This window comes from Chiloscyllium plagiosum, unplaced genomic scaffold (assembly GCF_037043375.1).
Source record: "Chiloscyllium plagiosum isolate Xiang-an unplaced genomic scaffold, Cpla_swu_hap1 HiC_scaffold_3, whole genome shotgun sequence".
Taxonomy (NCBI): Eukaryota; Metazoa; Chordata; class Chondrichthyes; order Orectolobiformes; family Hemiscylliidae; genus Chiloscyllium; species Chiloscyllium plagiosum.
In genome coordinates this window covers 152411432-152428136 of record NW_028270141.1, presented here as the reverse complement: position 1 = coordinate 152428136, position 16705 = coordinate 152411432, and the positions used below count along the sequence as shown (strand labels likewise).

General features: G+C 55.1%; 1 protein-coding gene across 5 annotated transcripts in view; it reads right to left on the bottom strand.

The window, feature by feature from the left end:
* LOC122548552 (serum response factor-like) overlaps positions 1–16089 on the bottom strand; it is a 132843-nt gene extending 116754 nt beyond the window's left edge. For all 5 annotated transcript variants that reach the window (XM_087984463.1, XM_087984466.1, XM_087984469.1 and 2 more), the window contains exon 1: positions 15200–16089. In XM_087984463.1, the coding sequence (XP_087840589.1) occupies positions 15200–15745 (546 nt within the window). In that variant the 5' untranslated portion in view covers positions 15746–16089. The remainder of the gene's footprint in view (positions 1–15199) is intronic.
* Positions 16090–16705: the final 616 nt, after the last annotated feature.

The following is a 16705-nucleotide window of genomic DNA, read 5'->3' as shown; positions in this document are numbered from 1 at the left end:
AATAGGGAAGGGTTTGGAGGGATATGGGCCAGGTGCTGGCAGGTGGGACTAGATTGGGTTGGGATATCTGGTCGGCATGGACGGGTTGGACCGAAGGGTCTGTTTCTGTGCGGTGCACCTCTATGACTAGGACTCAGATCTTTGTGCACCTATCCATGAGGCAGTAGGATTTAAAGAGCAGATTCTTCTTTCCTTCTCTGCTGCCACTCTGCCTCACAGTTTGAGTCCATACCCCTTAACGATGATGCAACTTAATGAACGGGTTACTACCATTTTGGAACAATGGGTCGCAAATTCTTCCCATTCAGCCATGTCTATTTAAGGAGGCCCAGAATTGGCCATCTGAGAGTCAGGAAAATAGGGCTTGATCAGTGAGATGCTTTTCTCAAATCTGGACACTGTTCAATCTATCAGAATTGATTATGCAGGAGTTTAACCTGAATATGACTTCAAGGATAACAATATTTGGAGGTGGCACTGCTGGTGCAGTTTCTCTAGCTCTGAAAGAGTGAAGGTCTCAATGTAGCACAGGAACACTGCAACACCAACTGACTTGTTATTAAACACTCACATTTGCAGAAACTGAACTAGTGCCTTTAGTGACATTTAGAGAGAGGTAGGAGAAACACAGAACTTACCCCAGAATCTCACCTCCAACAAAAATGGGAGCTAGAATATTTGAGTGACCAGGGCTGATTCACAAGTTTTGATTTGGCAACACAAATCAAGTCTATTGGAAATAGAATTGGAGAGATTGAGGTCAACTTGAAAATCTGGTGCAGAGTGGGCAATAACACTGCAATCATTTATGTCTATGGTGGTCAACCTCATTTTGATATAGAGGCAACTGATGTGAAATGTTTTTCACCCAGTGGCATCTAATGCTCACACCAGAAGGCAGCGTGCAGGGATGCCCATTCTCAGTCTATTCTCAGCAACACATGTTGAATGAACACTGGCCCAAAGATATCCATGACATTCCGTCGTCAAATCTATCCTCAGATCACCCCTTGTGTGATATTCTGAAGGAAGTCTAATGTAAGGAGACCTCCACATCTATTGGTTCTATTATTTTAAAAAGGTGCTAACGAAAAACCAGGGAAGTAAAGACCAGTGAGCCCAATGCCAGTAATGGATTGGTTGTTGCAGGTGATTCTGAGGGACAGGATTTACAGCGAGTCAGAGATGTACAGCACAGAAACAAACATAGAACAATACAGCACAGAACAGGCCCTTGAGCCCTCGATGTTGCGCCGACCTGTGAATTATTTTTAGCTCACCCCCTTCACTAAGGATTGTTTAAATCTCCCTAGTATGGCTGAGTTGACGACATTAGCAGGTAGGGCATTCCATGTCCTTACCACTCTCTGCGTAAAGAACCTGCCTCCGACATCTGTCTTAAATCCATCACCCCTCAATTTGTAGTTACGGCTCCTCGTACACGCTGACGTCATCATCCTAGGAAAATGACTTTCACTGTCTACCTATCTAACCCTCTGATCATCTTGTATGTCTCTATCAATTCCCCCTTTAGCCTTCTTTCCAATGAGAACAAACCCAAGTCTCTCAGCTTTTTCTCATAAGACCTTCCCTCCAGACCAGGCAACATCCTGGTAAATCTCCTCTGCACCTTTCCCAATGCTTTCACACCCTTTCCGAAATATGGGGACCAGAACAGTACACAATATTCAAAGTGTGGCTGCACCACTGTTTTGTACATTTGCAGCATGTTATTGCGGCTCCGGAACTCAATCCCTCTACCAGTGAAACCTAACACACCGTATGCCTTCTTAACAGCACTATCCACCGGGGTGGCAACTTTCAGGGATCTATGTACATGGACTCCAAGATCCCTCTGCACATCCACACTACCAAGAATCTTTCCATTGACCCAATACTCTGCCATCCTGTTATTCTTCCCAAAATGGATCACCTCACATTTAGCGGCATTGAACTCCATTTGCCACCTCGCAGCCCAATTCTGCAGTTTATGCAAGTCCCCCTACAACCTGTAAATTTTTCCACACTGTTCACTACACCGACTTTAGTGTCGTCTGCAAATTTACTAATCCATCCGCCTATGCCTGCGTCTAAGTCATTTATAAAAATGACAAACAGCAGTGGTCCCAAAACAGATCCTTGTGGTACACCGGACCTAGTAACCGGACTCCAGGCTGAATATTTTCCATCAATCACCACTCGCTGCCTTCTTTCAGGAAGCCTGTTTCTAATCCAAACTGCTAAATCACCCTCAATTCCATGCCTCTGCATTTTCTCCAACAGCCTACCATGTGGAACCTTATCAAAGGCTTCACTGAAGTCTATGTATACCACGTCAACAGCCCTACCCTCATCTACATGCTTGGTCACCATCTCAAAAAACTCAATGAGGTTTGAGAGACATGACCTGCCCTTGATGAAATCATGTTGACTATCTGAAATCAGATTGTTGCTTGCTAGATGATTATAAATCTCATCTCTTATAATCTTTTCCAAAACCTTTCCTACAACAGAAGTAAGGCTCACTGGTTTATAACTACCTGGGTCATCTCTACCGCGCACAACATTTACAATCCTCCAGTCCTCTGGTACGAAATCTGTAGACAATGACGACTCAAATATCAAAGCCAAAGGCTCTGCTATCTCCTCCCTAGCTTCCCAGAGTCCTCTGATAAATCCCATCCGGCCAGGGGACTGGTCTACTTTCACTCCTTCTAGAATTGATAACACCTGTTTGAAACTAACATCGATCCTTTCTCGTCTAATATCTCGTACCTCATTCTTCTCCTCTACAATATTCCCCTTTTCCTGAATGAAAACCGATGAGAAATGTTTGTTTAGCACCTCTCCAATCTTCACTGGGTCCACACTCAACTTCCCACTTCTGTCTTAGATTGGCTCAATTTCTACCCTAAATCATCCTTTTATTCCTCACATACCTACAGAAGCTTTAGGGTTCTCCATTATTCTATTTGCTAAAGACTGCTTGTGTCCTCCCTTTGCTCTTAACTCGCTCTTTAAATCCTTCCTAGCTGATCTGTAGCTCTCCATCACCTCATCTGAACCATCTTGCCTCATCAACACATAAGCCTCCTCCTCCTCCTTTTTAAGAGGAGATACAACTTCTGAAGTAATCCACGGTTCCCTTACCTAAGCACTTCCTCCCTGCCTGACAGGGACATAACTATCAAGGACACGCAATACCAGTTCCTTAAACCAGCTCCACATTTCCATTGTCTGCATCACCTGCATTTTGCTACCCCATTCTATGCATCCTAATTCTTGCCTAATCACAAACTTGCCTTTGCCCCATCAATAACTCTTGCCCTGTGGCATGTACCTATCCCTTTCCATCGCTAAACTAAACGTAACTGAATTATGGTCACTCTCTCCAAAGTGCTCACCTAAAACTAAATCAAACACCTGGCCTGGTTCATTACCAAGCACCAGATCCAGTGTGGCCTCCCCCTTGTCGGCCCTTCGACATACTGTGTCAGGAAACCCTCCTGCACACATTGGACAAAAACTGATCCATCCAATGTACTACAGTTATAGCATTTCCAGTCAATGTTGGGGAAGTTAAAGGCCCCCTTAATGACCACCTTGTTCCTTTCACTCCTACCCAGAATAATCCTCTCTTCCACCTCCCTGGAACTCTGCAGAGGCCTATAAAAAAACTCCAAGCAGTGTGACCTCTCCTCTCCTGTTTCTAACCTCAGCCCACACTAACTCAGACGAGTCCTCATCAAAAGTTCTCTCAGCCACCGTTGTACTGTCCTTGACTAACAAGGCCACGCCTCCCTCTCTTTTACCACCTTGCCTATTCTTAATGAAAGATCTAAACCCTGGAACCTGCAACATCCATTCCTCACCCTGCTCTATCCATGTCTCCGAAACAGCCACAACATCCAAGTCCCAGGTACCTATCCATGCTGCAAGCTCACCCACCTTATTTCAGATACTTCTGGCATTGAAGTAGACACACTTCAAACCACTTTGCTATCTACCAGCACATTCCTGTGATCCTGAAATCCTGTCCCTGTCCTTCCTACTCTCATCCTCCTGTGCATTGCAACTACACGTCCAGTTCCCAACCCCCTGCCGAGCTCTCTCATCCTTGCCGACCAGATATCCCAAACTAATCTGGTCCCACTTGCCAGCACCTGGCCCATATCCCTCTAAACTTTTCCAATTCATATACCCATTCAGGTGCCTTTTAAAAATGTTGCAATTGTACCAGCCTCCATCACTTGCTCTGACAGCTCCATTCCATACATTCACCACCTTCTGTGTGAAAATGTTGCTCATTAGGTCTCTTTTATATCTTTCCCCTCTCATCCTAAACCTTTGCCCTCTAGTTCTGGACTCCCTCACTCCAGGGAAAATATTTTGTCTACTTAACAGATCCATGCCCCTCATGATTTTATAAACCTCTAAAGGTCACCCCTCAGCCTCCAAGGAAAACAGTCCCAAGCCTATCCAACCTTTCCCTATAGCTCAAATCCTCCAACCCTGGCAACATCCTTGTAAATTTTTTATGAACCCTTTCAAGTTTCACAATATCCTTCCAATAGGAAGGAGACCAGAACTGCATGCAATATTCCAACAGTGGCCTAACCAACATCTTGTAGAGCTGCAACATGACCTCCCAACTCCTGTACTCAATATTCTGACCAATAAAGGGAAACTTATCAAACACCTTCATTATCCTTTCTACCTGCAACTGTACTTTCAAGGAGCTATGAACCTACATGTATTTGGAAAGGATAAAACTGATTAAGGATAATCAACACGGCTGTGCACGTGGGACATCGTGTCTCACTGACTTGATAGAGCTTTTTGAAGAAGTGACAAAGATTAATGAAAAGAGCACAGCGGACGTTGTTGAATGCTTTGCTGAAGTCCAGACAAACTAAGTTCCACATGGCAGACTATTTAGCAAGGTTAGATCACATGAAATACAAGGAGAGCTCGCCATTTGGATTCCAAATTAGCTTGAGGTAGAAGGCAGGTGGTGGTGATGGAAGGTTGTTTTTCAGACTGGAGGCCTGTGACTTGTGGTGTGCAGCAAGAATCAATACTGGATCCACTGCTTTTTGTCATTTATATAAATTATTTGGATGTGAATGAGGGATGATTAGTAAGTTTGCTGAGGTAGTAGACACAAAGAAGCTTACCTCAGAGTACAACAGGACCTTAACAGATGAGCAAATGGGCCAAGGAAAGGGTATGGAGTTTAATTTAGATACATGTGAAGTGCTGCATTTTGGCAGAGCAAATCAGGGCATGACATACACAGTTAATGGGAAGGTCCTGGGGTGTGTTGCCGAACAAAGAAACCTTGGCGTGCAGGCTCATAGTTCCTTGAAGATGGAGTCGCAGGTAGACAGGATACTCGATATGCTTGCCTTTATTGACTAGTACATCGAGGAGAGAACATTGGTGAGGTCACTTTTGGAATACTGCACTCAATTCAGCCCCCCTGCTGTAGGAAAGATGGTGTGAAACTTGAAAGGATTCAGAAAAGATTTACAAGAATGTTGCCAGGGTTGGAAAGTTTGAGCTATAGGGAGAGGCTAAACAGGCTGGGGCTGTTTTCCCTGGAGCAGAGGATGAGGGGTGATCTTATAGAGGATTATACGGTCATGAGAGGCATGAACAAGGTGAACAGTCATGGTCTTTTCCTCAGGGGGGAATCAAAAACTAGAGGTCATAAGTTTCAGGTGAGAAGGGCAAGATTTATAAGGGATCTAAAGGCAAATTTTTCACAGAGGGTGGCATGCGTATGGAATGAACTGCCAGAGGAAGTGGAAGAGGCTCGTACAATTACATTTAAAAGGCGCCTGGCTGGGTATATGAATAGGAAGGGTTTAGAGATATGGGCCAAACATTGGTAAATGGGAGTAAATTAATGAGAATCTGGACGAGTTGGACTGTAGGGTTTGTATACCCTGCACAATTCTATGACTCTACTTGCGTCAGTGTTTCAATAACTAAGGTATTTTTAACAATTGTTTTAAAACAAAACTTGTCTTCCCAGGCAAAAGCACAGTATTTATTCATTCTCATGAAGAATACACTATACTAGAATATTCATCTGGACAACTTATGTGAAGCATAACTGAAAATGATCAGTTTTCCACCTTTTGAATCACTGAAAATTGTTTCAAATATACACATTTAAATTGTTTGAGCTACAACTGTAGGAGTGCATTGATTAAAGAACTAAGCTCTTCAAGATCACCGCTTCAGCAACAAGGGAATCTACTCCAACATTTTAGTAATTGTTTTTCTTCAAAACCCAAGCCGCTAGTCTGGCCCGTCAAGGAGCACTGTTTTAGTATATATCCATTTGTACAATAATGTTCCCCCATCAGGTCGCTCTGGATACAAATTCTTTCTAGTTCATCAGAGCAACTTATTATTTCCAGCTATCTATACCAATACCACTGTCATCATATAGAATCACTGCAACGTTACCTCTGTGTACACAGTGGTATTGATATAGACAATCATGTGTTACCTCCCACTACCGAGACCATACCAGTCACCATGTAGAAACACTTCAATATGTAGAGTGCTGGTCTCAACATCATTGTCGCTATACAGGATGACAGCAACACAATACCATTTATACCCACACTGTGACTATAAAGAGCCACAAAGATATGACTCTCCAGTGCTTGTACCTGTACTGCAATCACCATATAGAACCAGGGCATTATCTCCCACTGGAGAAAGTGAGGACTGCAGTTGCTGGAGATCAGCTGAAAATGTGTTGCTGGAAAAGCACAGCAGGTCAGGCAGCATCCAAGGAGCAGGAGAATCGATGTCTAAGCTACTTGTCAGACCATACCTGGAGTACTGTGTATGTTTCTGCGGACCACACTATGGGAAAGTATTTGAGAAACTTCCCTCTTGAAAAGGATGAAGGATTTAAATTTAAATGGTATAGATTGAAGTGATCTGCAGAAAAGTAAATGTGATAGAAGTAAGAACCTTTCAAAGTGCATAGTTTAGATCTGCAGTGGACTGTCTCTAAGTGTGGTGAAGACAGTAGGCATTCAAGAGGATGTGTCTCTTTAAATAATGTGCAAGAGTTTTGGGGGGCAAAAAGGTAGGCATATGATCCTTAGTAATGGTCTATTTGATAGCTGTTGCAGTCTTTGCAGGGTTATGGGTGGAAAGATGCTGGAGTGTGAACTGGATGAGGGAGGTGAGGCTGGGAAGGGAGAATGGTGCTTAAGGTGGAGGAGAAAGGAGTGGAAGTTGAAACTGGGAGACAGTGGGATATGGAGGATAGAGAAAGTTGTGGGAGGTGTAGCTAGGGCCTGAAGGGTTCATGCCCGAAACATCGATTCTCCTGCTCCTTGAATGCTGCCTGACCTGCTGTGCTTTTCCAGCAACACATTTTCAGCATTATCTCCCACTGACATGATACAGCATCAGCTGCATAGTAACCTCCAAACCATATTTCAAATCCCCCTTCCAGGCCCTAGCTACACCTCCCACAACTTTCTCTATCCTCCATATCCCACTGTCTCCCAGTTTCAACTTCCACTCCTTTCTCCTCCACCTTAAGCACCATTCTCCCTTCCCAGCCTCACCTCCCTCATCCAGTTCACACTCCAGCATCTTTCCACCCATAACCCTGCAAAGACTGCAACAGCTATCAAATAGACCATTACTAAGGATCATATGCCTACCTTTTTGCCCCCCAAAACTCTTGCACATTATTTAAAGAGACACATCCTCTTGAATGCCTACTGTCTTCACCACACTTAGAGACAGTCCACTGCAGATCTAAACTATGCACTTTGAAAGGTTCTTACTTCTATCACATTTACTTTTCTGCAGATCACTTCAATCTATACCATTTAAATTTAAATCCTTCATCCTTTTCAAGAGGGAAGTTTCTCAAATACTTTCCCATAGTGTGGTCCGCAGAAACATACACAGTACTCCAGGTATGGTCTGACAAGTAGCTTAGACATCAATTCTTTGCTCTTGAAATCAATGCACCTATTAACAAAGCAGAGGACATTGCATGCTTTACCTACAGCTCTGCCATCAGTATTGCCACCTTCAATCAACTGTGGAGAAATAGACCAATTTCTTCCATCTTAAAACTCCCTACTTGTTTTCTGCTGTCTTTCAAATGTTCATAAACTGACACTTTGGGGAACACAAGTCACTTCTTTCTCTGTCACTCTCCCTCACTCCACCAGAATTCTATTCTCTCTCCAGCACCCCCTCTCTCCACTACCAGCACCCCCTCTCTCTGCAACAGGTGTCACAGCTGTCCCTCTGCCAGCACCCCCACTCTCCGGGACAAGGGTCACTTCTTTCTCTCTCTGCCAGCACCCACTCTTTCAGGGACAAAAGTCACCTCTTGCTCTCGCTCTCGCTCCCTCCCTCAGCACCACCTCTCCTTGGGATGGGAATCATTTCACTCCTCCTCCCTCCCCCTCTCCTATCCCAGAGAGCCAGAGTGGAACAGGAGTCATTTCTCTCTCTCCCTCCATCAGCACCCCCACTCTCTGGAATAGGAGTCACATCTCATTCACTTTCCCTCCCTCCACCATGCACCCCCTCCCTCTGGGACAGGAGTCACTTCTCTCCACCCCCTCCCCCAGCACCCCCTCTCTCTGGGTCAGGAGTCACTTCTCCCTCTCCAAGCACCCTCTCTCTCTGGATCAGGAGTCACTTCTCCCTCTCCCACCCCCAGCACCCCCTCTTTCTGGGTCAGGAGACACTTCTCTCCCCCTCCCCTCCCCCCCTCCGCCACTCTCTGGGTCAGGAGACACTTCTCTCCACCGCCCCGCAAGCACCCCCACTCTCTGTGTCAGGAGTTACTTCTCCCCCTCCCCTTCCCACCCCCCGCCATGCCAGCACCCCCTCTCTCTGGGTCAGGAGTCACTTCTCCCCCTCTCCTGCCAGCACCCCCTCTCTCTCTGGATCAGGAGTCACTTCTCCCTCTCCCACCCCAGCAGCCCCTCTTTCTGGGTCAGGAGACACTTCCCTCCCCCACTCTCTGGGTCAGGAGTCACTTCACCCTCTCCCTCCCCCAGCACCCCCACACTCTGGGCCTGGAGTCACTTCTCCCCGCCTCCCCTCCCCCAGCACCCCCTCTCTCTGGGTCAGGAGTCACTTCTCCCCCTCTCTCTGGGTCAGGAGTCACTTGTCCCTCCCCCAGCATCCCCTCTCTCTGGGTCAGGAGTCACTCCTCCCCCCCCAGCACCCCCTCTCTCTGGGTCAGGAGTCACTTCTCCCCCTCTCTCTGGGTCAGGAGTCACTTGTCCCTCCCCCAGCATCCCCTCTCTCTGGGTCAGGAGTCACTCCTCCCCCCCCAGCACCCCCTCTCTCTGGGTCAGGAGTCACTTTTCCCCCTCTCTCTGGGTCAGGAGTCACTTGTCCCTCCCCCAGCATCCCCTCTCTCTGGGTCAGGAGTCACTCCTCCCCCCCCCCAGCACCCCCTCTCTCTGGGTCAGGAGTCACTCCTCCCCTCCCCCAGCACCCCCACTCCCTGGGTCAGGAGTCACTCCTCCCCTCCCCCAGCACCCCCACTCCCTGGGTCAGGAGTCACTCCTCCCCTCCCCCAGCACCCCCACTCCCTGGGTCAGGAGTCACTCCTCCCCTCCCCCAGCACCCCCACTCCCTGGGTCAGGAGTCACTCCTCCCCTCCCCCAGCAACCCCTCTCTCTGGGTCAGGAGTCACTCCTCCCCTCCCCCAGCACCCCCACTCCCTGGGTCAGGAGTCACTCCTCCCCCTCCCCCAGCACTCCCACTCTCTGGGTCAGGAGTCACTTCTCTCCCCCCCTCCCCCAGCACCCCCTCTCTGGGTCAGGAGTCACTTCTCTCCCCCCCCCCCCCACCCCAGCACCCCCACTCTCTGGGTCAGGAGTCACTCCTCCCTTCCTCGGCACCCCCACTCTCTGGGTCAGGAGTCACTCCTCCCCTCCCCCAGCACCCCCACTCACTGGGTCAGGAGTCACTCCTCCCTTCCCCGGCACCCCCACTCTCTGGGTCAGGAGTCACTCCTCCCTCCCCCGGAACCCCCACTCTCTGGGGTCAGGAGTCACTCCTCCCTCCCCCGGCACCCCCTCTCTCTGGGTCAGGAGTCACTCCTCCCTCCCACGGCACCCCCACTCTCTGGGTCACGAGTCACTTCTCCCTGTCGCGGCACCCCACTCTCTGGGTCAGGAGTCACTTCTGCCCCTCTCTCTGGGTCAGGAGTCACTCATCCCTCCCCCAGCACCCCATCTCTCTGGGTCAGGAGTCACTCCTTCCCCCCCCCGCCCCTTCCTGGGTCAGGAATCACTTCTCCCTCCCCCGGCAACCCCACTCTCTGGGCCAGGAGTCACTCCTCCCTCCCCCGGCACCCCCACTCTCTGGGTCAGGAGTCACTCCTCCCTCCCCCGGCACCCCCACTCACTGGGTCAGGAGTCACTCCTCCCTCCCCCGGCACCCCCACTCACTGGGTCAGGAGTCACTCCTCCCTCCCCCGGCACCCCCACTCACTGGGTCAGGAGTCACTCCTCCCTCCCCCGGCACCCCCACTCACTGGGTCAGGAGTCACTCCTCCCTCCCCCGGCACCCCCACTCACTGGGTCAGGAGTCACTCCTCCCTACCCCGGCACCCCCACTCACTGGGTCAGGAGTCACTCCTCCCTCCCCCGGCACCCCCACTCACTGGGTCAGGAGTCACTCCTCCCTCCCCCGGCACCCCCACTCACTGGGTCAGGAGTCACTCCTCCCTCCCCCGGCACCCCCACTCACTGGGTCAGGAGTCACTCCCTCCTCCCCCGGCACCCCCACTCACTGGGTCAGGAGTCACTTCTCCCTCTCCAAGCACCCCCTCTCCCTGGGTCAGGAGTCACTTCTCCCTCCCCAAGCACCCCCTCTCCCTGGGTCAGGAGTCACTTCTCCCTCCCACAGAACCCCCTCTCTCTGTGTCAGGAGTCACCTCTCCCCCTCCTAGCACCCCCTCTCTCTGGGTCAGGAGTCACTTCTCCCCCTCTCTCTGGGTCAGGTGTCACTCCTCCCTCCCCCGGCACCCCCTCTCTCTGGGTCAGGTGTCACTCCTCCCTCCCCCGGCACCCCCTCTCTCTGGGTCAGGAGTCACTCCTCACTCCCCCGGCACCCCCTCTCTCTGGGTCAGGAGTCACTCCTCCCTCCCCCGGCACCCCCACTCTCTGGGTCAGGAGTCACTCCTCCCTCCCCCGGCACCCCCACTCTCTGGGTCAGGAGTCACTCCTCCCTCCCCGGCACCCCCTCTCTCTGGGTCAGGAGTCACTTCTCCCCCTCCCAGCACCCCCTCTCTCTGGGTCAGGAGTCACTTCTCCCCCTCCCAGCACCCCCTCTCTCTGGGTCAGGAGTCACTGCTCCCCCTCCCATCACCCCCTCTCTCTGGGTCAGGAGTCACTTCTCCCCCTCCCAGCACCCCCTCTCTCTGGGTCAGGAGTCACTGCTCCCCCTCCCAGCACCCCCTCTCTCTGGGTCAGGAGTCACTTCTCCCCCTCCCGGCACCCCCTCTCTCTGGGTCAGGAGTCACTTCTCCCCCTCCCGGCACCCCCTCTCTCTGGGTCAGGAGTCACTCCTCCCTCCCCCGGCACCCCCTCTCTCTGGGTCAGGAGTCACTTCTCCCCCTCCCAGCACCCCCTCTCTCTGGGTCAGGAGTCACTTCTCCCCCTCCCAGCACCCCCTCTCTCTGGGTCAGGAGTCACTGCTCCCCCTCCCATCACCCCCTCTCTCTGGGTCAGGAGTCACTTCTCCCCCTCCCAGCACCCCCTCTCTCTGGGTCAGGAGTCACTGCTCCCCCTCCCATCACCCCCTCTCTCTGGGTCAGGAGTCACTTCTCCCCCTCCCAGCACCCCCTCTCTCTGGGTCAGGAGTCACTGCTCCCCCTCCCAGCACCCCCTCTCTCTGGGTCAGGAGTCACTTCTCCCCCTCCCGGCACCCCCTCTCTCTGGGTCAGGAGTCACTTCTCCCCCTCCCGGCACCCCCTCTCTCTCTGGGTCAGGAGTCACTTCTCCCCCTCCCGGCACCCCCTCTCTCTGGGTCAGGAGTCACTTCTCCCCCACTCTCTGGGTCAGGAGTCACTCCTCCCTCCCTCGGCACCTGCTCTCTCTGGGTCAGGAGTCACTCCTCCCTCCCGCAGCACCCCCACTCTCTGGGTCAGGAGTCACTCCTCCCTCCCCCGGCAGCCCCTCTCTCTGGGTCAGGAGTCACTTCTCCCTCCCCCGGCACCCCCACTCTCTGGGTCAGGAGTCACTTCTCCCTCCCCCAGCACCCCCTCTCTCTGGGTCAGGAGTCACTTCTCCCTCCCCCAGCACCCCCACTCTCTGGGTCAGGAGTCACTTCTCCCCCTCTCTCTGGGTCAGGAGTCACTCCTCCCTCCCCCAGCACCCCCTCTCTCTGGGTCAGGAGTCACTTCTCCCTCTCTCTCTGGGTCAGGAGTCACTTCTCCCTCCCCCAGCACCCCCCCTCTCTGGGTCGGGAGTCACTCCTCCCTCCCCCGGCACCCCCACTCTCTGGGTCGGGAGTCACTCCTCCCTCCCCCGGCACCCCCACTCTCTGGGTCGGGAGTCACTCCTCCCTCCCCCGGCACCCCCACTCTCTGGGTCGGGAGTCACTCCTCCCTCCCCCAGCACCCCCACTCTCTGGGTCGGGAGTCACTCCTCCCTCCCCCAGCACCCCCACTCTCTGGGTCAGGAGTCACTCCTCCCTCCCCCGGCACCCCCTCTCTCTGGGTCAGGAGTCACTTCTCCCCCACTCTCTGGGTCAGGAGTCACTCCTCCCTCCCCCAGCACCCCCTCTCTCTGGGTCAGGAGTCACTTCTCCCCCACTCTCTGGGTCAGGAGTCACTCCTCCCTTCCCCGGCACCCCCACTCTCTGGGTCAGGAGTCACTCCTCCCTGCCCCAGCACCCCCTCTCTCTGGGTCAGGAGTCACTCCTCCCTCCCCCGGCAACCCCACTCTCTGGGTCAGGAGTCACTCCTCCCTCCCCCGGCACCCCCTCTCTCTGGGTCAGGAGTCACTCCTCCCTCCCCCGGCATCCCCACTCTCTGGGTCAGGAGTCACTCCTCCCTCCCCCGGCACCCCCACTCTCTGGGTCAGGAGTCACTCCTCCCTCCCCCGGCACCCCCTCTCTCTGGGTCAGGAGTCACTCCTCCCTCCCCCGGCACCCCCTCTCTCTGGGTCAGGAGTCACTTCTCCCCCTCCCGGCACCCCCACTCTCTGGGTCAGGAGTCACTTCTCCCCCACTCTCTGGGTCAGGAGTCACTTCTCCCCCTCTCTCTGGGTCAGGAGTCACTTCTCCCCCCCCCCCCCTCCCAGCACCCCCTCTCTCTGGGTCAGGAGTCACTTCTCCCCCTCCCGGCACCCCCTCTCTCTGGGTCAGGAGTCACTTCTCCCCCTCCCGGCACCCCCTCTCTCTGGGTCAGGAGTGACTTCTCCCCCTCCCGGCACCCCCTCTCTCTGGGTCAGGAGTCACTTCTCCCCCACTCTCTGGGTCAGGAGTCACTCCTCCCTCCCTCGGCACCTGCTCTCTCTGGGTCAGGAGTCACTCCTCCCTCCCGCAGCACCCCCACTCTCTGGGTCAGGAGTCACTTCTCCCTCCCCCGGCACCCCCACTCTCTGGGTCAGGAGTCACTTCTCCCTCCCCCAGCACCCCCACTCTCTGGGTCAGGAGTCACTTCTCCCCCTCTCTCGGGGTCAGGAGTCACTCCTCCCTCCCCCAGCACCCCCTCTCTCTGGGTCAGGAGTCACTTCTCCCCCTCCCGGCACCCCCTCTCTCTGGGTCAGGAGTGACTTCTCCCCCTCCCGGCACCCCCTCTCTCTGGGTCAGGAGTCACTTCTCCCCCACTCTCTGGGTCAGGAGTCACTCCTCCCTCCCTCGGCACCTGCTCTCTCTGGGTCAGGAGTCACTCCTCCCTCCCGCAGCACCCCCACTCTCTGGGTCAGGAGTCACTTCTCCCTCCCCCGGCACCCCCACTCTCTGGGTCAGGAGTCACTTCTCCCTCCCCCAGCACCCCCACTCTCTGGGTCAGGAGTCACTTCTCCCCCTCTCTCGGGGTCAGGAGTCACTCCTCCCTCCCCCAGCACCCCCTCTCTCTGGGTCAGGAGTCACTTCTCCCTCTCTCTCTGGGTCAGGAGTCACTTCTCCCTCCCCCAGCACCCCCCCTCTCTGGGTCGGGAGTCACTCCTCCCTCCCCCGGCACCCCCACTCTCTGGGTCGGGAGTCACTCCTCCCTCCCCCGGCACCCCCACTCTCTGGGTCGGGAGTCACTCCTCCCTCCCCCAGCACCCCCACTCTCTGGGTCGGGAGTCACTCCTCCCTCCCCCAGCACCCCCACTCTCTGGGTCAGGAGTCACTCCTCCCTCCCCCGGCACCCCCTCTCTCTGGGTCAGGAGTCACTACTCCCCCACTCTCTGGGTCAGGAGTCACTCCTCCCTCCCCCAGCACCCCCTCTCTCTGGGTCAGGAGTCACTTCTCCCCCACTCTCTGGGTCAAGAGTCACTCCTCCCTTCCCCGGCACCCCCACTCTCTGGGTCAGGAGTCACTCCTCCCTGCCCCAGCACCCCCTCTCTCTGGGTCAGGAGTCACTCCTCCCTCCCCCGGCACCCCCACTCTCTGGGTCAGGAGTCACTCCTCCCTCCCCCGGCACCCCCTCTCTCTGGGTCAGGAGTCACTCCTCCCTCCCCCGGCACCCCCACTCTCTGGGTCAGGAGTCACTCCTCCCTCCCCCGGCACCCCCACTCTCTGGGTCAGGAGTCACTCCTCCCTCCCCCGGCACCCCCTCTCTCTGGGTCAGGAGTCACTCCTCCCTCCCCCGGCACCCCTTCTCTCTGGGTCAGGAGTCACTTCTCCCCCTCCCGGCACCCCCACTCTCTGGGTCAGGAGTCACTTCTCCCCCACTCTCTGGGTCAGGAGTCACTTCTCCCCCTCTCTCTGGGTCAGGAGTCACTTCTCCCCCCCCCCCCCCCCCCGGCACCCCCACTCTCTGGGTCAGGAGTCACTCCTCCCTCCCCCAGCACCCCCTCTCTCTGGGTCAGGAGTCACTCCTCCCTCCCCCGGCACCCCCTCTCTCTGGGTCAGGAGTCACTTCTCCCCCTCCCGGCACCCCCACTCTCTGGGTCAGGAGTCACTTCTCCCCCACTCTCTGGGTCAGGAGTCAGTCCCTCTCTCTCAGACTCACCTTCTTCATGATGCCGGTCTTCCTCTTACTGAAGGTCGTGTACCTCCTCAGTTTGTTATCGATAAATTCCATTTTAATCTTCACTCTCCCCCTGGTTTTCTTGCCAGGTTTTAGTCCGGCTCCTGGTGCAGTCCCTCCTGGGGCCGACGTAGCCCCATAGCCTCCAGTCGCCGCTAGGCCCCCGGGACCAGGCTCTAGCCCCGGGCCGTGTCCGCTCACACCCGCCAGGCCCGCCGCCGCCGCCGCCTCCAGGTCGGAGAGACGCCTCTTGACCCCCCGTCTATCGAGCGGGCCCGGGCCCGGGGCCGGGGCCACCACCAGCTCCTCGTCCTCGTCGCTGCTGGGCTCCGAGCAGCTGTAAGGGGGCCCTGGCAGTGGGGCCTCTCTGTCCCGGGACACCAGAACTGCAGCGGCGGCTGCCTGGGGGCCCGGGCCTGGGCCTGGGCCTGGACCCGTGCCCGGAGCCGCTGGCTGCAGGCTGCCCGCCGGTGACGACGAAGAGCTGTTGGGTTCAGGAGGAGCGGCACCGGCTGGATTCTGCAGCATGGCCCCCGGGGGGCGGGGGAGAGCGGCCCCTGTCCCGGTCTATCCCGGTCTATCCCAGACTGTCCAGGTCTGGACCCCGACACTCAGAGCCGCTCTCTCCTTGTTCCCTATCGGGGCCACTTGTCCCGGTTTTACCCCGGTCCAGACCCGCTCTACTCCAATGTATCCCCGCTCTTAGTCTGGTTCTGGTCTTCAAATATTCCCGGCCCGTCCTAGTCCTTTACCCGGTCTAGTCCCGGTCTGTCCCCCCCGGTCCGGGGTTGTCCCCCCGGTCTAGTCCCGGTCTAGTCCGGGTCTGTCCCCTCGGACCTTATCCCGGTCAGCCCTCCCGGTCTAGTCCCCGTCTGCCCTCCCGGTCTAGTCCCCGTCTGCCCGGGGCTGTCCTCCCGGACCTTATCCCGGTCTGTCCTCCCGGACCTTATCCCGGTCTGTCCCGGGGCTGTCCTCCCGGACCTTATCCCGGTCTGTCCCGGGGCTGTCCTCCCGGACCTTATCCCGGTCTGTCCTCCCGGACCTTATCCTGGTCTGTCCCGGGGCTGTCCTCCCGGACCTTATCCCGGTCTGTCCCGGGGCTGTCCTCCCGGACCTTATCCCGGTCTGTCCTCCCGGACCTTATCCTGGTCTGTCCCGGGGCTGTCCTCCCGGACCTTATCCCGGTCTGTCCCGGTCTGTCCTCCCGGACCTTATCCCGGTCTGTCCTCCCGGACCTTATCCCGGTCTGTCCCGGGGCTGTCCTCCCGGACCTTATCCCGGTCTGTCCTCCCGGACCTTATCCCGGTCTGTCCCGGGGCTGTCCTCCCGGACCTTATCGCGGTCTGTCCGGGGCTGTCCTCCCGGACCTTATCCCGGTCTGTCCCGGGCTGCCCGTGGTCACGGTCTAATCCGGAGGACGCTGTCTACAATGTAGAACCCGGAGACACCGGGAAAGGAAACCTCAGCCGCATCACTCCCAACCACACC